General features: G+C 38.6%; 1 protein-coding gene across 1 annotated transcript in view; it reads right to left on the reverse strand.

The window, feature by feature from the left end:
- Cd226 (CD226 molecule) overlaps positions 1–25,976 on the reverse strand; it is a 70,240-nt gene that overhangs the window by 25,179 nt on the left and 19,085 nt on the right. Inside the window, exon 3 of the mRNA XM_035439068.1 lies at positions 2,397–2,741. Coding sequence (XP_035294959.1) covers positions 2,397–2,741 — 345 coding nt within the window. The remainder of the gene's footprint in view (positions 1–2,396; positions 2,742–25,976) is intronic.

Here is a 25,976-nt window from a genome sequence, read left to right on the forward strand (position 1 = left end):
TTCTTTGCCCTCCCTGACCTGTTTTGCCCTCATTCCTCAGCTCTAGTTACCAATATTAACTACTATAAAACTTGGTTCATTCAAGTGGCTTCATTAAAGACAATTGGAGAAGAACTATAGCAAGCTCATCAACCAGCATCAAACAGTTCCTTTCCATTTTGTCTCTGAATTTTCTGAATGAGTTGATGTCTTTTATTTTATTCTCATTCTTTTTATGTAAGCAAATTCAGTTTAAATCATAATACTCTACACCTCATTTCATTGACATAAAAGGACATCACAGTTTTTTTCCTTGGGACCTGAGATGTTTTCTTGTGAATGATTAAAATCAGAAGGATATTAAAGAACAAAAATTACTGTAGGTCTTGACTATAAGCACACATTTCATCCTATCACCGGCCTCTATGGTTGAAGTTCAAAATCAGTAATTATAATCTATAACTCTTTCTTACTGCTATATAGCTTCATTTTTTGCAAAGAAATTCAATGTCAAATAATTCATGCTTCTGCCACCTTCATCCTTTATTTAAATATATCAACACACACCATATATATATACATATGTATATATATTATATATGTATATATATAATATATATATTATGCAGTTGATTCTTGTGTGAAGATCATTGTAAGCAGGGAAAACTCATAGGTGTGTGTGTGTGTGTGTGTGTGTGTGAATGTGTGTGTGTTGTGTGTGTGTGTGTGTGTGCACACGCGCGCACACGTGTTAACTTGAGACAACTAAAAACAACTCATTTGGATGCAAGCAATATCATGTCCTGTAAAAGAAATGGATAGGAGCTAAGGGAAGGATATGTAGCAGTTTATAAAACATGTGTGAAAATCACCTTTACCTTGACAGTTGAGATGAATTAAATCTGCCTCACACCTTATATCTGTCTCTCTGCTTTAATCTCTACATTGATTTTTGACCAAATAGCCTCAGGACATGAGATAATAAAATCACACCAGAGGAAACACAAATCATCCTCTTTGCTTGCTGTCTGATAGCTTTAGAGTTTAGCTTAACTTAACAATAACTGAAAAAAGAATTAAGTCAAAACATAAAACCAATGGTTGTCATCTTCCATCAATTATAATTTTTGCTAATGGATATAAAATCCAGTTGTTATTCTTTTAATCTGCCATGTAGATGTCAAAAACTATTTTGCATATGTTCAAGGCTTGAGGACACTAACAATACCTGCTATTACACTGTCACTTCCATCTGATGGAAAATTTTTGACATTGTTTATAATTATGTACAAATATATAGTTTTGTGAAAAATGTTGGGCATATGAAGGGCATTTTAACTAATTTGTAAAAGTTAAACAACAACACCTCCTAAAACCCATTCTCCTCATTTGCTTTATGAACTAAGAAGTTTAAAATCATTTTCTCAGCATTTACTAGATAAGACATTATTTCATATGTGTTTGAAAATGGCTCTATGCGTAGGATATTTTCTTGCCCTGTTTTTTTTTTTTTTAACAAAAGATTAGCATCCATTTTGTTCTCTTTTTTTCTGTCCAGATCCAAAATAACTTCCGTGATGGAAGAATTTTTTTTTTTTAAGTAAGAAGTATTTCCTGCCTGTGCCTATAGGAATAGTCAATGTAAGACAATGCATTCTGTTAATTCCCCCACACACACATACACATCAAATATTCTTTCAATGAACATTCCTTGATGTTATTTAAAAGCAAATGTCTATCTGTCTTTCAGCTCATGACCATACCTAACTCATGAAAACCTACTGCTCTCCAGTAACTACCATCCTCCTTATATACAGCTCCAGTGGCAGTAGGGACAGAGGCTGCTGTTACATAAATCTTCCCTTATTTATTCCATTGCCAAAGGAAAGAGCGGTTTGCATTATGAGCAGAAACTGTGAGGGTCAGTTGCAGGCTGAAAGAATTGCCTATAAATATTTAACCACTGCTAAGATAAGTGAACCCACTGAAACTAAAGAAGAGGGCAAAAAGGGAGTGAGGGGAGGAAAGAGGGGGTACGGAGGAAGGCAAGAGAAGGGAAGATCTGGTAGGCGGGGAAGGTGGGTATGTGAAAGCCAGGGAGGGTCTAAGGAAGGAAACGAGGGACAGGTTGAAAAATGGAAGTAAGAGGCGTAAGACAGACAAAGCAGTTGAGAAGAAAAGAATGGATGGAGAGGGAAAGGGACAGGGCAGGAGGAAGAAAAAGAAGGAAGCAGGAGAGAGAAGAAAGGCTAGAGGAAGTAAAGAAGAGCAGAGAGAAAAAAGAGAGAAGGGGAAGTGAAGGATAAAAAGAAGAGAGGGACAATAAATTGAAATACATTTTCTATTACTGGTAAAAATACTACTTTTGTTTTGTTTGTTGCTAGCATTTTTGACACAGAATATCTCTTGTCACTCACCATCTGTTATGACCAGCCTTATGACAAAGGTTTCCTTTTCTCCCGTGCTAGCCTCAGACCTGCATCTGTAAAGTCCAGAGTCAGCCGCCATGGCATTGGGGATGATGACACTCTGTATGCTCTCCTGGCTACAGTTGCTCCATATTCTTCTTAGGTACTTTGATGTGTATCTTGTCCCTTGAGAGAGGTTACAGGAAGCTAAGATGTCTACCTGATGAGGCTGGACTTTTTCCCACATGACTTGTTGCACTGGCCAGTTCCTAGGAAGCTGGCAATTGAGCGTGACATTTTGTCCAGTTTCTGCATACTGGTAGCCATTTGAGGATGCAGCTATCTCAAAACTATCTGAAAAAAAAAAGAAGCAGAGGCTTAGGCAGGTGGTCAGATGTTCACACCAAGAGAGAAAAGCTACCCAGGAACTCACACTGAAGTGATTGGTGATGTTACCTAATGCAGGTACTCCAAGATTAAATAGTATCTTCACTTAGCATTTTTCTAAGAGAATGGATTTTTCATTAAGGTCTTGTAGACTGAAAAGGGATACAGTTCTTGACACATATTCTTTGAAAGTCAGTTGGCTAACCAGGCAATAATAAATATAACAAAAAACCTTGGTACATTGACGGGGAATGTACTGTGTGTATTTATCTTTTTGATTGTTAAATAAAATACTGTTTGGCCAATGAGACAGCAAGTTAGACAGACTAGGAGTCAAAGAGGATTCTGGGAAATGTAGTAGAAAAGTTCTGATCCAGGCAGGAAGTGACATAGCAAGGAGACTCATATTTAAGCGAAAGAGAAACAGGAAGGGCCCTCTTTTCCCCTTCCTCCTCCAGCGGCAGGATGTGAGCCACTGGCAAGGAGGGACGCCAATAAGGCGTCCGATAAGATAAGTCTTATAAAATATATAGACATGATAATTAAGACTGAGCTAACAGATGAGAATGCTAGTCATTGGCCAAGCAGCTTTAAACCTAATACAAGTTTCTGTGTATACATTTGGGCCTAACTTGGGCTGGCGGCTGGTGTAAAGCTCACACGTGGCGGTGGGGCTCAGGCGGCTTTTGGTGGAAAGATTTATCATAACAGTACATTTTTAACAGTAATCATACATGGTCTAAATTAACAAAACTTAACCAGTAACTCCAATTTCTAGATTATAATATGAGACAATAAACTAAGGCTTTAATGGCCATGAAAAGATACTACATCATTTTTCATTAACTACATTCACTTGTACAGTAGTATCTAGTGCCTAGGTGGAGACTCACATGTAGTACAAACTTCTGGTGCCAAAAATATTCTCCAAAATTCCTACATTCAACCCACCATTTCTGGGGTTTACAGCACAAGTAAGCATCATCAAATATTTCAACGATTGTCTACTTTAGTATATTCTTGCAACCTTTGTGTGCCTTTTGGAGGTTTTTAAGGTTCAATTTATCTTCAAAGCAATAGGAAAATGTGATTAGCCTTCTCCACTCCTGATTTCTTACTAATGTAAAACATATACTGTCAGAGGCTCAGATACCTTGTGTAGTGAACACCGAAAGACTCTTGTGTTTAAAGTTATATCCAGTGTTAAGCTCTAGTACTATGAACATGATAGATATAACCTACATGAACAAATGTTTTTAGGGGTCCCCTGTGTTTTATGAGACCAGAATATTTGTGAACTTAATGTGGATACTAAAACTCAAAAATTTTATTCTACGATCAGGATAGCTGAAACAAGTGAAGTAAGCATCAGCTTCATCCATCCAAAGTCTTTCCTGCAACAAACAAAGGACCCTGATTTGTTAGCTAAGAATCTGAGCAGCAATGATGTCACAGAGCTTATGGGAAGGTGGGATGGAAAAAAAGAAGAGCATCTATGTGTCTGTATTAGCTATGCTCACAGGTGGCAAGGAACAAGTGCTTGGGCTTATAAAACAATAATCATTCAATACGAAAAGAAAGAGAGGGAGGGAAGGCAATGGAAAACAAGAAAAATGCACATTTGAAAAAGAGCACAAATCTTAAGTGCAGTATAATTTGCTGTTCCTATGAGATTAAGACCTAATAACTACTGACACCAAAAACTAGTTGCAACAAGTGGCTCATGGTGTGAAAACTTTTGGGTATAGAAAAGCCACAACTGTCTAGTATTTCAGTGTGTGTTCCTGTAACCATTCAGCAGAAGTAACACTTTGCCCACAGACGAGGCATGCTGAAAATGTTTCATCTCTGAGCTATAACCCAACACAAAACAAGGAAAAAATGAACAGGAGAAAAAATGTAATAAGAAAATCAAAGCTTAGAGGAGAGAAGGAGGAAGTTAAGATTAAGATGGGGGAAGTTACTAGAAAAGAGAGAGGAAACAGAAGGAAAACACTAAATCAGAAACAACAGTATAACTCCAACTAAGAATCTAAGCAATAGTGGAGAGGCTACCTTAAATGTCCTTCCCCTGTAATGAGAATGATGACTACCTTAAATGCCTTAAATACCTAGAGCCCTCATCCAGAAGCTGATGGAAGCAGAAGCATATACCCAAGCTAAGCACTGAGCCAAACTCCTGGAATCCAGTTGTAGAGAGGGAGGAGTAATGAGCAAATGGGTCAAGACCTTGCTGGAGAAACCCACAGAAATAGCTGACCTGACCAAGTGAGAGCACAGGGACCCCAGTGGTAAAGCTGGGGAACCAGCATTGGAACAAACCAAGCCCTCAGAATGTGGGTGCCAGTTAGGAGGCCTGGGCACTCTATGGGACTTCTAACAATGGAACCAGTATTTATCCCTAGTGCACAAATGGACTTTGTGAGCCCATTCCCCAAGGAGGGTTACTCTCTCAGCCCAGATACACGGAGGAGGGCCTAGACCCTCCCCTAAATGATATGACAGACTTTGATGATTTCCCCCATGGAAGGACTCACCCTCCTTGGGGAATGGATGGAGGATGGGATGGGGGTCAGTGGGGGTCATGGGAAGATGGGAGGGAGAGGGAGAACTGGGATTGATGTGTAAAATAATAGATAGATAGATAGATAGATAGATAGATAGATAGATAGATAGATAGATAGATAAACACCTACTGCTTATATGCAAGCACTCTAGGGCCTTCAGGGGCAGACAGGTAACATCCCTGGCTACAGGTTTTAGTGTTTGTTTTCAGGACTCACATTCGCAGCTCATTCTCTTCAGTATTTCTGACTCTACTCCCACCTCAGAAGCTTTCTTTAGGCTGTTTTCACCCTGGCCTCCTCTCAGGAGTTTCCCCATATGCTTTGGGAAATGACCTGCATTTATTTGAATGGACAAATCCATGAAGCACTGGAGAAAAATCTCTACCCATGAACAGCCGGACCTAAGGCATGAAGGGAGCTCTAGGGACAGACAGGTTCCAGTTCAGGCTCCACACAAGGACCCAGACCCACCTGCTTGTAGACTCAAACAACAGCAAAAATCAGTACAGCTGGTCAGAAGCATAGACAAGCTTCCCCTGTACCCCCACCCCACCCCAGTCAAGTTTCATTCTAAGAGAGCTGACTTTTTGATCTGAAATGAAAACCAAGCCGCACATGAAGGTTGCTTGTGCTGCTATGCTCATCCAAGTGGAAGGCTGTCCAAAGTGACACTGAAAATAACAATCATGAAGACCTGACATAAAGAAGAGGGCATGCCATCCTGACACACTGCAAACTCAAAGGTCAATCCATTTAAATAAGAGACAAAACTGCCATAGTTCATGGGCAGAAAAGGTTTGATTTTAATTGAATCCCAAAATGAAAAAAATCGTAAAAAACAATTTATTTCATACTTATAATTCAGACATGTACTAGTTTCTAAAATGAATATAAAATACTATTGTCTTGTAATTTTTTATTGACATATTCAATTTTACAAATGACTTGTCTGTCATGATAATAGACCAATAATAAAAAAGAATAGTTCTGTGCTTTATCTACTTTTCCAAGTACCACTCCACCTCTGGAGAACCAATCACTGCTGGATGTACTTATACTTCGTGCTCCCTCATATCCTTAGCCACTGACTTTCACCATCAGCACTCCACAGGCCTATCACTCAGTCTGTAGTCTGGGAAGCTCTTCCCATCACCCAGTGAGATATAGAAGTTTCTTCCAGAATCATTACACTCCCTCCAGGAGTGAGGGGGAAACACAAGAGGAAAAACAAGTGTTACATGTCTGGGAAAGCTCAAACCTGCAAGATTTCTGGATAAACCTGCCTGGGGTTGTAAAGTCAGGAAACAACTACTGGAGCAGCAGAAAGCTCCAGGACTAGTGCTTCCATGAGTTGTCACTGGTTTGGGGGTGCCTGAAGTTTCTTTGGGGTGATGTAGCTGTATTTGAGTCATTCCTGCTCCTGTAAATGACCCCTCACCCAGACTTCTGTTAGTTGCCTCAATAAAATCTTATTGGTTCACCAAATTTGGTCCATCATGAGATTCCTTTCTAGGGTGAGTAGATATGCATGTGTGTTACGCCTCCCAGGAAAGAACCACTAAATAACCTCATCAATATCTCAGAGCCCCTGACTTCTTTACACCAACTTCACAAACCAAACCTTTGTGTAAGCCAACTTACAGGTTATACCACTCTGTCTTGAGCCCCAAGAGCCACCCTTGCAAGAAATGAAAGATGGCAATCAATATTATTTTAATAAAAGGTGAATTAGCACTCCATATTGTAGTCAATACTGTTGTAATTTAAGAAAGGTGGCATGTGAGAGAAAGACACCAGGCAACAGGTTCAAGAGGGTTTTCTTTATTAGGAAAAGAGATCATAAAAAGGGGAAAGGGGAGGACAGAGACCAGCCTCCATAGACAAGAGCTGTAGGAGAGAGGAGTGAGAAAAGGAGGGGAAGCAGAAAGAGTGAGAGAAAGAAAGACAGAGAGACAATGGGGAGGTGAGCAGGGCCCCTTTAAAAGGGAAAGAAATGAATGGTGCTCTTAGTGACTGCAGCTGAGAGTGTATCCTGTACCCCAAGGACAGGCCAGTGCAGATGCCTGAATATTAACAAAAACAATATGCCTTTTAATTGTTTTGGGTGGCATTGACATCTGCAATAATCCTCATATGAGAAAAATATTTTAAATAAGATTTTAATGTCATAGTAAATTAAGAGTTCTACACAAAGGTAAGATACATCTGAAAATTCATGAAAAGGCATTCATGTTTCCTAAGAAGTACTAATCATGCAAAGCAACCAAGCTTCACTCTAACCAAACTTTTAAAGGTACCACCAAATTGCAGAGCTACAAAGAGTTGAGAAGTGTGTTATATGACACCTGAGAAGGCAGAACATTGGACTACACAGAACTCAAACTTATGGCAACAACAACAAAAGAAAAAGAAAGAACATACAAGTTCAAAAGGACTAAATACCTCTAATGCATGGAGTTGAAAAGTAGAATACTGATACAACTTGAGAAATGGAAAATAGATAAAAGTCTAATAATAAGAAGGTTATGAGAAATGTAGTACAGTAATATTAGTGCCAAGATTGGTAGTTGGGCCAGCTATAAAAAAAGGCATGTAGAAATTTATCTTATTACTATTGCTGAAATGACTAAGGTCACACTATGGTCTTCTGATTTCATTTTGTGTTTGCTTAGACAGTTCTCAGCACTCTGCCTTCCCTGCATCAGTCATATCTGCCTTGGCAAGACGTATGAGATTGTCCTAGTCTTGACTATGATCCAGACATACTAACCCAAATAATTAGTAAACTAAAATAACTATAAAAGTGCAAGTAAAAAAAGATTGTATGTTGTGTCTAAAATAATTACTATGCTCTGCCAGGATTAAACATTTCAAGGTTACTCTGACATTCATCTAACTTTGGTGTAGGGTATGTTTGATCTGTGTAGTTTTTGTCTTTAAAACCTCTGCACCCCTGAGCTTGTATGCCAAGAGATTTTTCAAAGGCACAAGCCTGCTCTTCATCTGGTTATTAATAAAAGAGTCTTAAAACTTATAATTTGTTTAATCAGTGTGGCTTCCAATAACTATCTCACATGGAACATTTCATTTCTAATTTCTTAATTTTCTTAATTAAAGATCTAAAATTATTTTTCAATAAAATTTGGGAAGCCAGACAACTGAGCTAACTGAAAGCATTTGCTTGTAAAGGCCCTTCACACTCTCAGGCTCTTGATACTGTAACTGTCTAAGAGGGTGATAAAATAATGAGGTTTTTTCCCAAATGAGGACATCATTCTTTTTCTTTTTCTTTTTCTTTTTCTTTTTTATTATTTTTTGGTTTTTCAAGACAAGGTTTCTCTGTGGCTTTGGATGGAGGCTGTCCTGGAACTAGCTCTTGCAGGCCAGGCTGGTCTCGAACTCAGAGATCCGCCTGCCTCTGCCTCCCGAGTGCTGGGCCTAAAGGCATGAGCCACCACCACCTGGCTAAATGAGGACATCTTAACTTCCCAAAATGCTATGCTTATAGGCAAAAGAATGCACTTCAAACAAATTTCATTTTATTCTTGAGCCGATGAATTTTTCATGCCATGATTTTTTTACTTCTCCAAGAGTGGAAGGAGTCTCTCATACAAGTAGAAATGTCTGCCCTCTGAAAGGCTTCTTGGATCATGTGATATTCTCACCAATGTCCAGTCAGTCTTTGTTCTTTCCTATTCATTCAAATTTATGAAAGGTGTGGCTTCCCCAATGTTCTTATTTTCCATGAGTACTGCATGCAGTTAGTCTCCATTTCTACCATTTTACCAATACTCCAAATGTCACCTGTGTCCTTGACCCTAAATGTTAGAGGTCCAGCCTTCTATAAATCCCCACTCTAACTAGCTGGCATCTATGCTTTCTTGCTTCCCCTCTCTCCTCTGTGACACCCCTCTCATCTCCTTCAAAATTTGCTCCTCTTTCTCAAGTGTTCCTCTCTGAATGTCACTCTGTGTTTGTCATTCTCCGGTGTTTACGTCTACCCTCACTTCACCACCTCTTGTGTGAGTGAGGTAAAAATCAGCAGCTCCCACTTGATCACATGTCTCCATGGGTTTCCAAAGTACAAGACAATAACTTGTTCTTCAGATGTTTAAAATAGACTAATGGTTAAACAGCACAGAATTGCCCCAAGCCATCTGTGGTAGCTATTATTACCTCAGCTAATTAGAAGTGCTAACACTGGTGGCTTCAGTGTATTCCCATCCCTGCCTAGTCTGTGAAATGCACAATGGAACTCTTCTAAAATCCAAACATTGACTGCATGATGACTAAGAAGGTGTTCTACAATGACCTAAGATACAGTTCTCCAAAACAAGCAGACAAAATAAACAAACAGACAAGATAAATAAACAAACACACTAATTTCCAGTTAGAAGCAGAGTCCAGGAAGTGGAAAAGAGATGTTTCTGAAATTCAAAGAACAGGCCATGTGGGAGGATGCTGTAGCTAGAGGAAGGAGGCCAGACCCCAAAGACTAAATTTCCCCCAAAGTAGCTTCACCTCCCTCGCTCTTCCTGTGACAGATAAAAGTCAGAAAAAGTCAGTTGTGGCAGACCCCTAACTGAAGCTTCAAGCAACTTCAAGCCGAACAGGAACAGGAACCTGTAACCTAAAAGCATGTCAGTGTTCACAGTGCTTCACAGGTCAACCCCCAATTAGTGCTGTAAAATCATGGCAATGTTTTCAAGTATGGAAAGTGACAAATGGGTTAGATATCCTTCCCTTAAAATGTTCCAATATTCCACGATGACTAAGTTAGGAGTTGAGTTGAACGTGTTCCACTACATTCACATAGCAAAGTTCTTAGACTTCACCAGCAAATAAAATGGTTTAGAGTGAGGTCCACTGTGGATGTAATTATTTAAGACGAAGTCATCCTGCAGTAGATCAACCCTTATCCAATATGACTGGCATCTTTACATTACAACGAGGGGAAATTTAGACACACACAGAGAGGGATAATGCCATAACAGAATGAAGGCAGAGATGGGTGGAATACCACAAGCCAAGGATCACCTGGGGCTTGGAGAGAGGCCTGGCACAGCTGTCAAAAGAGCTTGCCTGATGACATTGGTACCACATACTTCTAGCTCCTCATCCACCCATGATGCTCTACTTTTGGGCAAGCCATGCAGACTGTAGCACTTGTTACAGCAGCTGTATTAGTAACTCAAGACTATGCTTGAAAAATAGGAGCTTCATCAGCCCACTCTGAGGCAGCCAGGATGCCCTGTTTAGAAAAGCATTTAAAGTGCAGATAAAAGGTAAATGAACAAAGCAAGATAAAAATGAACTAAGAGATGGCTTGACTGAAAAGCAATGATAAAGGGAGAAGGATGAGTGCTACCTACCATCAAGAGATAAAACACAGCCTGACAAAGCCATTCCAAAGGCAGGACAGACAGGAACATTTGTCTAAATGGAACAAAAGAGATCAATCCTAGATGATGAAGCAGGGACTCAGCCCAGAAATCACAAATAAAGGGAAGATTTACAGTAGGTCCAGAACAGGCTGCTCCTGTCCAAGCCCCAAAGAGAAAACCCTTTGCCACACTGCCTGGAAGATCTGATTCACACTACCCAGGATTCCAAGCAGTGATCCAGGCTGCAGGCCCAACCATAGATTTCCAAGCTGCTCTCCAAGCAGCTTCCAAGAGTTCTAGAAAGCCCTTACCTGAGGGCAACAAGGATTTGCACATTTCAATTGCTACCAGATTCTCTCACCATCGATACCTAGAAGTAATGCTATTTATTTAAGTCAGTAGCATGTGCTGAACCACAGTTAAAAGTCCAACTTTTCAACAATTCTGAATTATTTTCTCCCAGTCAGAGAAACAAATAATGGGGTAGAAGAATTTTAAGAAGTACATTTCTGAGGTCTTTTAAAACAGAAAGATATTATAGTCCAAGAGCTTTCAGTTTTTCTTCTAAAATGTTTCCAAGAGTCTCCCACGTTTAGGAATGAATGTTGACTTTCTGTGTAGGAAATTCTTAACAGAAAAAGAAAAAAAAATGTATCAGAGAATAATCCTCTCTTTAACCATCTCCCAGCAGAGATCACAAGCTGGACTACACTGAGCGTTTTATCTCATACTAAAAACATGTGTGTGCAGCTTTAAATGAGACATCTTCATCAAATCCCTCCTTTCAGAGTTCAGGGAACCACACGAAAGAGGCAGAAGGAGTGAGAGAAACACAGGGCTGGAAGACAACAGGTGATCAAGGCCCTCTAGAACAGCTGAGGGAAGCACATAGAACTCACAGAGACTGAAGCAGCAAGCACAGGGCCCGCATGGGCCTGCACCAGGACCTTTGCATGTACATGAAAGCTTTCAATTTAGTACGTTTAAGAGACTCCTGAATGTGTAAACAAGTGGATCCCCTCTCTTGGGGATCTTTTATCTTTCAATTGGCTTGGCTTGTACTACTTCAATGTGATGGTTTTCATTTTACCATATATTAGATTCTATTGCATTTTGTTGTTATCTCTTAGAAACCTATACTTTTCTAAAGAGAGACAAGAAGGGAGTGGATCCAGATGTAAGAGAAGGGGTGGAGGACCTGGAAGAAATAGGGGGAAGGGAAATACTTTTTAGATTATATTGTATGAGAAAAGAATCTTTAGTGAATAAAAAGAAGAAACATATGCATGTTGTGTGAATAGATTCACACGTTCACGTGTGCATGTTCATGTGTGTAGGGAACAGAGGTCCACATCAGATGCCTTCAATGATCAGCCTCCATCTTATCTTTTTCAGAAGAGTCTCTAATTAAACCTGGACCTTGATGATTTGTCAAGACTGGATAGCCAACCAGGGATCATTTCCAACCTCTCAATAGCTAGGACTGCAGACACATATCTCATCTGGCTTTTGACATGGGTTCCACACAGGCACTTTACTAGAAAACCCATCTCCTGTTTGCAGTGTATTTTAAAGTAAGGCGATCAACCTTGAATAATTCCTTACTTATATGCTGGCATTAAATGCACGGCATATGCTAACATACTGAGCTTCTGTCGAGAAGCCACGAGTCCGGTTAACAGTAGAATACTTCTCACCCCAGGGGGAGGGTGTGGAGCTACACTGTACCACCGAACTAGCTCTCAATTCTGATATCACAATGAAGGCTGGCAGAGATAACTGGAACTTTCTCTTTTTTCCTGCATTGGAGGCTGAATTTCACAGAGACAAACAGGACCCAAGATGGCCTTAGATACTAACTATCTTACTCTCTGGTGCCTTAAATCCTATAATTAGAAATCAGCTTCTGTCCTTATCCTTATTAAAATGCATATAACAGTTTCGATTCCTGGCAGGCACCAACATAGTGTGAAATTGCCCATTAGACTGTTTTTCAAGCAGAAGTAAAGAAGCAGGCTCCCACAGACAAGGGGCTCAAAGCAGGCTTGCTGCAGCAAAGGAAAGTAGCAAGCTCAATATGGAGGTGGCCTTGGCCCACTGATGCTGCCATGGGTGTGTGGAGGGAAGTGAGCACCTATTAAGTGCACTGCGGGCAATGTAGGACTCATGCAGGAGGAAGGGGTACAAGCAGGGTGCAATAGAGTTGACTTTGTTCCCGCTGTCTTCATTCTCTTTTCCTTCTTTCTTTCCTTGCTTCCCTCCCTTGCTTCTTTCCTTTCATTCTTATGTCCTCTACTCCTCCCTCCTTTGTTCCCTCCCACATTCATTAAGCAAAAAGAAGTAGTACCAGGGTCAGTTACTCTTAAAGATTCACCATGGAGACTGCATATCTACACATCCCCTGTGAGTTCTGTTACGTTTCTATCCACTGACTTGGCTCACTAACGTCTGTCAAAGGCTAACAGACATCCCCCCCAACAAGAAACTTCGCTTAAGGCCCCCGAACTGTAGACATTCAATTTGCCCATGTTTACTGCATTTACATAAAGTATATTTTTCTTTCTTTTCCAAATTCAATTTTCTTTCCTTTCCAACATCTTCTAACTGTATCACTGTTTCATTATCTAGTTCATTATATTCCTTTTTTATTTGTCCAGGTGGCCTTCCAGAAATGCTAATTGGCATTTCTGATGAATGACATTTGAGTCATGACCAAGAAGTAACTGATATATTAAAAATATGAAAACAAGAAATGACATGTTCACTTCTCCAAAATGTAATAAACATGTATTTACATAGAAATGGACTTACATATTCCAACTTCCTATAGACACAAATGCTTTAATCAAACTTGAAAATCAAGTTCAATTACAAATTCAAGATTTATATATAGTTTTCAGTTTTGTTTTGTTTTGGGGTGTGGTTTTTGTTTTGTCATGGTTTTTGTGTGTATGTGTTTGTTTGTTGTTGGTTGGTTGGTTTTTTGAGACAGGTTTCTCTGTGCAATTGTTCTAGCTGTCCTGTAACTTTCTCTGTAGACTAGACTGGACTAGAACTCAGAGCTTTGCCTGAATCTTTCTCCAAAGTGCTGGGATTAAAGGTGTGTGCCACCACCTCCTGGTTATATACAGTTTTTAAAAGTGAACCATTTTTTATTAATGTGGCTCCTCTAGTTAATTTTACTCTGAAAAAAGGAAAGCCATTACTTAAAATTTCTGTAGGAAAAAAAGGAAAACCTGTTCTATGAAATGAAAGTCATTTCCTCTAAGATAAGAAAATGAATACCTCTGCTTACACTCAGCATTAGACATCTTCAGCAGTAACCCCAACAGTACTTAAAATCCAACTACAGATTGAAGCATTCAACATTCTCCTGAAACTTGAATATTAATCCATTTTAATTGGTCATAGCTGATTATCATTAAGAAGTCAGGATTTCTAGAATAGGAGTGTGTTTTTATATAGCATTTGTATTCTATAAAAGACAGAAATGCAGTTATGACTCCAACACTGAACCTTGCATGTGTGTGATAGTCAGTAACATCTGAAAGATCTGATGTTGCTTGGGCAAAAGTACTGTATCACAGGGAGCCTCACTAATGCTGAAAAGAGGCAGGGCTTGAAATGAACACTATGAAGACCCTGAAAATGCTCAGTGGACATCCCCTTGGGATCCCTTCATCTTTGTCAGGCAACCAAGCTTCTTAGCACTCTCCCCCATGGGTAGAACCCTGGGGTAACTGACACCCTCATTCCCTAACTACCTGCTCATTCATGACATGAGGGATGGACTTACCCTGCGTTGGACACCCTCAGGACTGTGTGATAGACAATGTTGAAGTTCATCTCCCATACCTTGATTATGGGTCACTGTTCTATATTCTTGGTCTAGTTTCCCTGATGGATTTTCCTGGAGACATTGTAATCTGTCTGGTCATATGTATCCTCCTCTTAGCACTGCTTCAGGAGAATACAGCTAAAGGTATATGCAAGTTCTGAGGCTCTATGAAATTTACACCATCCTGTCTGCACAAGAGACAACACAAGGCTTCCCAGAATCTTCATGGGGTGGCACAGTTTCAGTTAATTAAAAACTTCCTCTTTGACTCAGTCACCCTCTGCCAACCTTCAAAGTCTGGCTAGCCATCCTTCTTTTGCACGAACAGGAGTCAAACAACCACTGGGTCTTAGAGACATTATTTCTTTTCATACTTTTCTATAAATGCATAAAATAAATTGCTGCACTTGAAAAAGATAAACTCTCTCTCTCTCTCTCTCTCTCTCTGTGTGTGTGTGTGTGTGTGTGTGTGTGTGTGTGTTGCTTTTCTCAATTATGCTGGACTCTATAGAGACAAAAATAATTTCTGAAATATGTGCTTGTTGCCCATTTCTCTACTGTGTTTCAAAAGTTTTCAAAATAAATATACCATGTATTGTTTTTATTTAATCTCAGGAGGAACATTACATCCATGTGATAGTCAAAAACAACTTAATAAATACATTTACTTCACCTGTGGGAGTTAAGCACAATATCAGAGAAAGTTATACAACAGAAATAATGACTTCTAAACAAAACAGGATAGAAGTATGATACAGTTTAAAGGTCTTTATGTTTTTTTCTAATGGACAATATAAATAGTTACCCAAATGGACTCTACAATTCATGCTCTTCTTCCCTATGGTCCTTATGGATTCTTAAACCACAAAGGTGAAACATGGTTCTGATTATACGCCATCCCTATTTAAAAGGCTGTATGAGGCTCATTGTCACTCAAGTACAAGGAAAAAGCTATATGTGTTTACTTTTGACTCTGTCTGTTGTCTCTTCTGTTAGAATCTACAGTAGGTGTTCCCAAAGAACTGCATTTATTTTATTCTTTGTGTTATCCATATATTCTCAAATGCCTTCTTCTACTCTTTATGCTTCATTTCAAAAGCACTCTTTTACTTTGATACTTTCTACCATTCTGTATTATATTTGCTCACTTTCTTGCCTGCACTAGGAAGCTAATGAGTCCTCAAAGGTACCATACTTGCAAGATGTGGAATCTTAATTCAATGCCAAGCACATTAGTTTGTGTAATGAATTTTATAGAGAATGAGTTAATAACCACTTCCCAAGGTGTTGTAAGTTTAATGAATAATACCAAGTCCTACACAAATTGTGGTTTTCTTTTCCTGATTTATTAAAGGAAATATATACAAGGTCTATTCTTCCTGGTACACATCCACACACTTGCCAGGACCTCAATGTTTTTGATACCTTTGCTACAAAAGGTTCCAAGTATTATTCAATCCACAAAAAAGATGGACAGTGTTTTTCACAAACCTCTAAGGGAAGTGAGACTGAAATTATTTAGTTCAAACGATAATAGAATTAAACATCACAATACTGAAAAATCAGAATGAGTACAAGCTATTAAAGGGGATAAGTATAGTCATCAGATATGTCCAGAAATGCAAGCAGTTCAAGAAGAAATAGGAAGAAATAGGAAGAAACAAAGAATATTCATATCACATATATATTGTAGAAGGCATTTAAAAATGTAATTGTCAAATTATTAAAATATATTTTTATTGGGGAAACAGGCATAGTAGTAGAACAAAAGAAAACAAAACTCTTTTTCCCATTTTTTATTTGAATTAGAAACAAAATTGTTTTACATGTCAATCCCAGTTCCCTCTCCTCCCCTCCTCCCCTACCACCCCCCCCAACTAAAACCCTACCTATCACATAACCTTTCTGCTTCCCAGAGAAGGTGAGGCCTTCCATAGAGGGTCTTCAGGGTCTATCATACCCTTTCAGATAGGGCGTAGGCCCACCACTGTGTCTCTTGTCTCAGGGAGATCCCCTCTATGTGGAACGGGCTCCCAAAGTCCACACCTATGCTAGGGATAAGTACTGATTTACTACAGAAGGCCCTATGGATTCCCAAGGTCTCCTCACTGGTACCCATGTTCCTGGGGTCTGGATCAGTCCCATGCTGGTTTCCCAGCTATCAGTCTGGGGACCAAGAGCTCCCCGTTGCTCAGGTCAGCTGAGAAAACAAATCTTAACCAGCATTCAATTTGTACCCATTGTCTATAAGAAGAAATGCCTTCACATCAACCCCTGGAAACATAACTTTCACAAAAGTTTAAGTGTGAATATTATTATCAAGCATGACTCAAAACAGGAAATGATGGAAATAATCTAAATGTCCAACAATATAATGAGGTCAAATAAGTTAGAAAGGCTATGGATGTTTATCATATAAAATACAGGAAATACTTTCATGATATCTACACTTTACTAACAGTCCAAATATATATGTCCCTCTAAATGAGAATTAAATGGGAAATGGAGGATGGAATAGAAGGTTTCTTAAGTTTTCTCTTTTTTTTTATACATATGCATGTATACACACACACACACACACACACACACACACACACACACACACACACACACACACACACTATGCTATCAAAGAAACTTTGCCCACCAAAGATTATCTTTTAATCACATCTTTGGTTTATGAACTTAACTTTCTGTTCAACTGAATGCAACAGACTTTGCTTCCTTGTGTCTATTCAAATTGTTGCTCTCATTTTACCTTTCAACATGAAATGGGAAGTTTGTCATACAATCACAAGAGGCACCATTATCAGCAAAACAGGCATGAAGTAGCTGGCTACTTTTCAGAAGGTTCCCATTCTGTCCTTTGTGCTTGTTTATTTATATCCACATGCCTTTGTTTTCTTAGTTCAAGAAAGGGTAACTAGAATGCTTCAAATTCTGTGACCGAGATGTCTTAACTTCGTATCTTTTTAAACTTTGGGATATAAAATTCCACTACATTGAAGGTGACAACATGTCACTCCTCTTACCAAGGGTTTTAATTCTCACACTTGAATAAGGAACCTGCTTCTCACTAAAAGTGTGATAATAATCTAACCTCAGGGTCTGACCTAATTGTGGTCATGCTTTCTTAAGTATTTATCACCTGCATGTTACAATGCAATGATTTAAAGATTCTGTTTCATTTTAACACTTACAGCAATCCAGTGAGGTACATATAATGTTATCATTTCATAGATTCTGAAACTCAGACAAGATGAGTAAGAGCGGGGCCAGTCTCCGATCTGGTCACATACAACAAAATCTGTTCTGACCATTCTCAAATATAGGTGTTTCGGATAGCACAAGGAACCAGTAGTTGATGGCATTCTGGTTCACTATTTTCTTGTAATTAGAATGAGGCAATCCTGGACCAAAATATGGACCTGTGAGTTATGGGTTGGGACTAAGAAAGGCTAAACTGATGGAGGATCCCTGGAGTACCAGAAGAACTGCAGCATCACCCCACATTGGCAGCAAAAAAATCCCTGTACCTGTCGCTACATCTTTTATATCCCCCTACCTGTGATAGTTTAAAAGCAAGCAGAGGAAAGAGAGAGATGTAGAGTGTTGAGACCATCTGAGAAAGACAAACAAGAATATTGCATTGACAGAATCTGAAAACAAAGATAGACAATAATTGGAGAGTTAAATTTTTTCTAAAGGATTTGTTACTGACTGTTACAGATCACAAGAGCTGAGGATTTTGAAATTTAAGTTCCTCATTTCTCATGGTGATAAAGGCACTAGCTTCATCCCAACTAGAAAAAAGAGGGGGGGGTTACTATCTTTATCAGGAATTAATTGTAGAATGCAGCAGATATCATTGTGACACCTTCATATGTATATAAATACACTCTGATCATATTACCTCCCTACATTTCTCTCTCATCCTTCCTTTCCATTATCCCTTTCCATGTACTTAGTAGTATTTCCTCTTTCCTCTCTAAATTCCACACATGATAGAAAGAATGACATAGTTCTCCTTTTGAGTTTGGCTTATTTCTCTGAATATGATGATCTACAGTACAATCCACTTTCCTGAAAATGACATAACTTAATTCTTCCTTATATCTGGATAAATTATTACTTTGTGTGTGTGAGAGTGAGTGTGTACATGTGTATGTGTGTGTGTGATGTCATATTTTCTTTATACATTTATACATTCATCAGTTTATAGTTACCTTGGCTGATTCCATAACTTAATTGTTACTAATAATATATATAGTTAAGTGTATAATTAATATAGTTAAGTGTATAAATTAGTGCTGTTACTATGTGAGTACGGAGATTCTTCAAACTTGTTTTGCTTTTTAAACATGTAGTATTTAAGAAAGGGGAGGAAGTATTTTTGAGAATTTCCATTCATGAGCATTACATCTACACCACTCTTACTTCCAACTGCTCCATCCTCCTCCCAAATTCATGATTTCTTCTTTGTTATTGTCTTCTCACATGTACACACATATTCACATGTATATGTAACACATAGGCACACATGTATACATAGTATATTGAATCCATTTACCTTTGCGCTAACATTCACGGATTCAGGATTAAGTGTTTTGTGTTGGATAATCTATGTGGGCGTTCATCCTGGAACACAGTTTATTGTTCTTATCTCAGCAGTGTCTGACATCCTGTAGCTCTTCATCTAGCAGTGGCAGCATGGGGAACTTCCTGTCTGAATTGGCATGTTAATTAGTATTGCCATTTTGTTCATGTTTGCAAAGATATATTGTTGAAAGTTCATGAGTGCATTTTTCCTGTGTGTTATGTCGAGGGAAAATGATCTCTCAATAGTCATCCTAGACCTCTGGCTCTTACAATTTTTCAGCCTCTTTTCCATGATTTTTCCTGAACCTTAGCTTTAGAGGAACCCACTGGAGTAGGGCATCCCACAGTAACTTATTCTCTACATCTGACCAGTTGCAAATCTCTGAAAGAGTCTCCATCTGTCACCCAAAAAAGCTTTGTTGATAAGGGCTGAGTGATAAACTTATCTGTGGATAGAAGGATAGGTATAGAAAAGACAGAAATTATGTTGGTTTGGGAACCTGACAATAGCAGGTTCTCTTCAGCCTAGAGTCCAATTAAACAGCTGTTGACTACACCCAAGTGAATAATACCACTATTTCACCATTTTGACCTTTTAAAATTCCAGTCATTGTTGTGGCTTAGAGCCTTCACAGCTGGGTAGGATGACTGAGCATTCCTTTCCCTTGGCAGCTTGCATAGCACCTTCCAATCCAACAAGAGTTACTCTTCAGGGAGGAAGTTCCAGGTCAGTTCCAGCATACAGGGTTTTTTTTATGAAAATCAATTAAAGCAATTTCTGAAAATCATGTATTCATGTTTATTCATTAAAGTAGATCTCTTAAGATCTAGTTCAGCATTCACATTTTTCCTTTTAAGTAGCAACCTTTGCCATCTGTCATTTAAAGTCTGATCATTGGATAAGTGTCAATAACAGATGAAGAACATTTTATAACAATTCCTATGAAATTAATGCTGTATGGACAGATATCAGCTACTATAGTTAGAAAAGTTATTGCAGGCCTCAGATATTCTAGTCAAACACTCTGCTTTTATGATATTATGCAAAGGACCAGTTCAAGACAAATGGGAGAGATTACAGTCTAGGAAAAGTTAAAGACTACCACACAGGAAAAGGAGAAAACAAAAGATGCTTCATAGCATGTAGGAAAATGTCTGCTTTCTCTATCACCTCTGTTGTTCTTTATAAGATTTCTGGAAACAACCTGAGGTAAGGAAAATTCAAGATTTATGTTAGAGACCCTTCCAAAGTCTGGGAAACTTTCTTTGTGATCATATCTTTTTATCTTTATTTCCACATAATGAACTAAAATAAGATTCATATCTACCCAAGAAATTTGTTTGCCCATAATACTTCGGTAAGAGAAAATCCCTGGTTCCCATATCCCACCTCTGTGTAAAATAGTTCTAGAGGTCACAGTGCATCCCATGGGTTTGATGGGACCATCTTTCATTATTTCCTGTGACCCACCAACCTTTAGTGCCCTTGAGGTTATAAAGAATAGAAGACTTACTTCAAGCCCAGTAGAAGCACCAGAAAACAAACTTGCAATCCAGAGCCTATGCTAATAAATGCATTGTGTTCATGAACTAGAGAAGGAGTATTTATCTTCAGATCCTGAGTTAAAGCTGTGCTTGCTAATTCCTTTTGGTGGTTCAGCTAGTTTCTTATTTTCTCAGTAAAGTTCATTCTTTGTGCTGGATCCTGTGTATTGCTCTTTTAGAAAAGCATTTCTTCTGGAAGAAATTGGAAACAGGAAAGGCATGATAGATCAGACTTTTAGCCCTGGAGCAGGTGGGGGGATGACGTGGGGGACTAGTGGGGGCTCGGGGGAGGGAGGGAGAGGAGAAGGGATTGACATGTGAAGCAGGTTTGTTTCTAATTTGAACTAATAAAAAATAATTTCTTGTGAAAAAATTATCTAGTAATAAAAAAGAAGAAATGACAACCAAAACCATTCCAGGCACACTTAGCTGTCATTCTGTTACAATAAAACATAAATGTCCATACTTTTAAGGTAACTCCCATACCATCAGATGAGGAGCTATTGTATTTTTTCCATTATTTTATTTTAGTTTTTAATTGAGAAGCCACCTTATTTTACATATCAATCCCAGTTCCCTCTCCCTCCCATCCTCCCATGCCCCCACATACTCCCCCATCCTATCCCCATCTACTCTCCAGGGAGGGTAAGGCCTTCCGTGGGAAATCATCAAAGTCTGTCACATCATTTGGGGAAGTCCTAGGCTCTCCCCCATGTATCTAGGCTGAGAAAGTATCCCTCCATGGGGAATGGGCTCCCAAAGTCCATTTGCAAACTAGCTATAAATACTGGTTCTACTGTCAGAGGTCCCATAGACTGCCCAGGCCTCCTCACTGACACCAACATTCAGAAGGCTTGGTTTTGGTTCAATGCAGTTTTATGACTGGGTTCTATGTGCTCCCACTTGGTCAGGTCATCTCTTTCTGTGGTTTTCTCCAGCATGGTCTTGACCCCTTTGCTTGTGCCCCCTCCCTCTCTACAAGTGGATTTCAGGAGTTCAGCTCAGTGCTTAGCTGTGGATCTCTGTTTCTGCTTCCATGAGCTACTGGATGAAGGCTCTAGGATGGCATTTAAGGTAGTCATCAATCTCATTATAGGGGAAGGACATTTAAGGTAGCCTCTCCCCTATTGTTTAGATTCTTAGTTGGGGTCATCCTTATAGATCTCTGGACATTTCCCTAGTGCCAGATTTCTCTTTTATTTTTAAGATGTGTTGAGTTGTAGACTAAGCCTCATAACCCTCAGAGGAATTACAATTAACAATGCAAATGGTACTGCCTCATCAGAAACAAAGTTGGTATGAGAAAAGGCTCAAAAAGTACTTTAAAACTACATTAGCATATTGTTACTTTTCTAGGAATTCAATTTTTAATTAAGGGAAGATTTTAGTTTGAAGGATAAGAAATTTACAAGCAATTATTCATTTCACAAACAGCATTTGATAGCAATGCCACATGACCAATCTTTATTTTGTGAGACCTCAGTGATTCTAAATGAGGGTAAACCCACTCACTACTTCATGTCCTGCTCAGGGACTATGTGCATTATTCTGAGATCATGTCTGTAGCTACTTTGCATTATTGATGAGTTCAAAATAGTCCAGATGACCTGTAATTGCTCAACATGAGATGCAATATCACTTTTCGTAGATTTGGGAAATGCTACTACCTGATTTAATTTAGGAAGAGGATAAATGGTAAATACAAAGAAATGAGTAGACATGTCAGTAAATTATCAAATTACCTATATTTAATCTCACCCAATGCTTTGAAGCTCTCTAAAAGTCTGGACATTTTTCTTACATTGTCTTGTGACTCTCCATTTGCTGGAATTCAAATTCCAGCAAGAATTAAGCACAAAATAATACTTTCAGATGAGTCACTGGACTAGAGACTTTAGGAACCATGTTAAAATTATAAACACTGACAGCAAAAATGAAGTTTAGAAAAGCAAACTGAACTGTTTCCAGATCAGTCAGAAAGAGCTCTGATGAAAATGATACCTATGAATCCATATGCTCTCTTGCCATATGCCATGCTGTTAGTGTGGGAATCAATTGTCATGGTTCCTTGTTAAATAGTCAATCAATGTTCTTCATTCTCCCTGACTCTTTATCTCACTGTAAACTCTATCACTAAATTGGGGTGACTTTCCTTTTTCTTGCACTGTGCATACTTCCCTCCAAAGTCTGCAATTTAATTTCCACCTCCATAATTTTAAATATTTTAAAGTCATCATTTTACACTCTCCATTTTCCTCCAAAATTGCCTTCAGTAATGGCTTCCTAACTCCATTATCTTGGAATTACATTTATCACATTTATGGGTTTGCCTTTTAAAAGCAAAACAAAACAAAAAGCTATAAAATTTGGGGATCTGAGCCTAATCACAGGATGTGCCCCTGCCAGTAGCAGCAATTACAAATCTACCCTAATGTGCTTCGATCAAGGTGAGGTTTATCACAGTGTGCTACTTCATTTCAGAGGCATATTGCCATAGAGTAATAGGAGAACAAAACATCTTTTCAATTCTATGCAACGGCCAAAATAATTTATTCACAGACTTAAATTGGGCATCTGAAGGGTGCTTATAAATAAATCACTGATGGCCTCAGCAAACAGACAAAACTACCAAGACAGTGAGGTCTTAGTAAAAATCCACAGACAAAGGAAAAAATATGCTGCATATCACAGCAAGGCATTAGCTGCATGCAGAGGTGCTTACAATTTATATAAGACAACATATAACAGAAGTTAACTAATTAAATTTAAGACTACTCCAGAGCTTATGTAGTACTGATGATCTGCTCAACTCCACGTTTTCTTTTCTTGAAATATAATTTGAACCCAGAAAATGAAAGAAGTCTTCAAAAACAATTTAGAATAAGATAAAGACTAATAGGCCAGCAGATTAATCTCTATTAAATAAATGTTTTCCAGGAAGAGATGACTCAAAATATTTTCAACTCAATAAGTATCAATGATGGCCTTGACTTATAGAGTAGTGTAAGAATAATGTTCTCTTCATGCTTAGACAAGAATTAAGCACAAAATAATACTTTCAGATGAGTCACTGGACTAGAGACTTTAGCTTCATAATTTAGTGTGAAAACATGATTTATCAACTAGAATTTACACCCAGAAACAGTCCACATATAACAGAAGGCAAAAAGCTGTTTACACTTAATACCTGTGCCTAATCAGCACTCATTTCATTCTCATCAATTTTGCTTTAAGGGATATTGATAGAACACTATAGCTTTGTGTGCTTTGGAACATGATATTCTTCTAATATCATTCATTGTTATAAATGGTGTCCTCACGTGTCAGCAGCCCAGTTCAGAGGCCAGCCTTCACCTCCATGCCCAGTATCTCTTTTAACTTGTTCCAAATTCCATCATCCTTTCTTTGCTTCTAGTAGCCTTCTATCTGCCTAGTGCTCTGCTTTCTCAATTAAATTGGTGTGGTGGTTTGAAAAAAAATGGTCCTCAAAGGGAGTGGCACTATTAGGAGGTGTGGTCTTGTTGCAATTGGTGTGGATTTGTTGGAGGAAATGTGTCACTGTGGGGGTGGGCTTTGAAGTCTCTTATATGCTCAATTCATACCCAGTGTCTCAATTCAATCCCTGTTGCCCACAAAGACGTAGAACTCTCAGCTACCTCTCTAGCCCCATGTCTGCCTACATGTGGTCATGTCCCAGGATCATGAAAATGAACTGAACCACTGAAACTGTAAGAAACAACCCCAATTAAATGTTTTCCTTTATAAGAGTTGCTGTGGTCATGGTGTCACTTTACAACAATAGAAACCCTAACTAAGATAATTGGTGTAATTAACAATTCTCAACTATATGGTCCTTCTGTTATCATGTCACCATTCTCTCTACTCATGCTTCATTTCCATCAATACCTGAAATACAGCCAAAGCAATTTTGAAAAATAAAAATAAAATCTATGCTTTTACCTTCCTAGCTTGAAATTCTAAGTGGTTCTAGAACATTTAGAATTAAATTAAAACTTCTTAGCACTACCATCAATCCAATGGAAAGAACCATGATTTCTCAGGGCTGACTTTGCTATACCACCCACCTCTACCTCAGGCTTAAACTCATATTGTCTTAATCACACATACCCTGGGTTTACCTCTGAGTACTCAGCCTGGTTCTGCTCTATAGCACTCCCTATCTCCTTCTGTCAGTGGAGTCATGTGCTGTCTCTTCCATTGAGCTTCTCCAAACCCTGTTGCCCAACAATGAATTCCCCACTCTTAGACCATTTTTAACATATATTTATTTAATTCATGGTGTTGTTGCTAAGACATTTTTCTCATATAGTTGCTGATGTTTTTAGCAAAGCAGAATGTTGTTTATAAAGCAAATTGGGTAGCAAAACATTCTGCTTTACTAAAAACACCAGCAACTATATGAGAGAAGTGTCTTAGCAACATCACCATGAATTAAATAAATACTTCTTACCCAATTTGCTTTATTAGAGTTGACTTCTCTAAATTGTTATTTTCATAACTATATATTCCATAATTATGTATGTAACTTTATTCTTATACCACTGTATGGTAACCAAATTCATTGAAAAGTATCAAATTGTTTGAAGTAACACAGAAATTTTGGTGAAAGACATAAGCAACTTCAACTCACTCAGAAGAGAGTTTTAATCTGAAATGTCCCCAACAAGCTAATAATTAGAGTGTTTGGTTGCCAGGGACTGGTACAATTAAGAAGACTATGGAATTTTTTGGAAGATGGAACCTGGTTAAAGGAGTATGTAACTATGGGATGGGGTTCTGTAGGTGATACCAACCCTGTCTCTTTTGCTTTCTAGTGTACAGCCATCCTAAGAGCTCTACACATCTTCCCACTGCTAGGAATAGAATCACATTGCCATGCTTTGCCCATTGTGAGGATCGAAAACTATGAGTCAAAATTAACTTTTCTTCCCTTAAGCTATTTCTGACAAATATTTTGGTCACAGTAGTGATAAAATGGACAGCCAATAGCTTGGTGATTCAAACCTTGAAACAGTTGTGTTAAGACTGCTAATCCAAGGCAATGTTTGATGGCACCTGCTTTGGGTCTAGGGAAAGCAAGTATCAAAGGGTATATCTACTCATCCAAGGCTAACACACAAATGTCATAGCATTTAGTCACAAGTACTTCAATGAGTTGATCTCAAAGAATGGTATCTTTAAAACTTTATTATATAAAGATTTGTGGGGAAAGATTTATGGGCTATAAAGATGAATAATTGCTATCCCT

This window comes from Cricetulus griseus, chromosome 2 (assembly GCF_003668045.3).
Source record: "Cricetulus griseus strain 17A/GY chromosome 2, alternate assembly CriGri-PICRH-1.0, whole genome shotgun sequence".
NCBI lineage: Eukaryota > Metazoa > Chordata > Mammalia > Rodentia > Cricetidae > Cricetulus > Cricetulus griseus.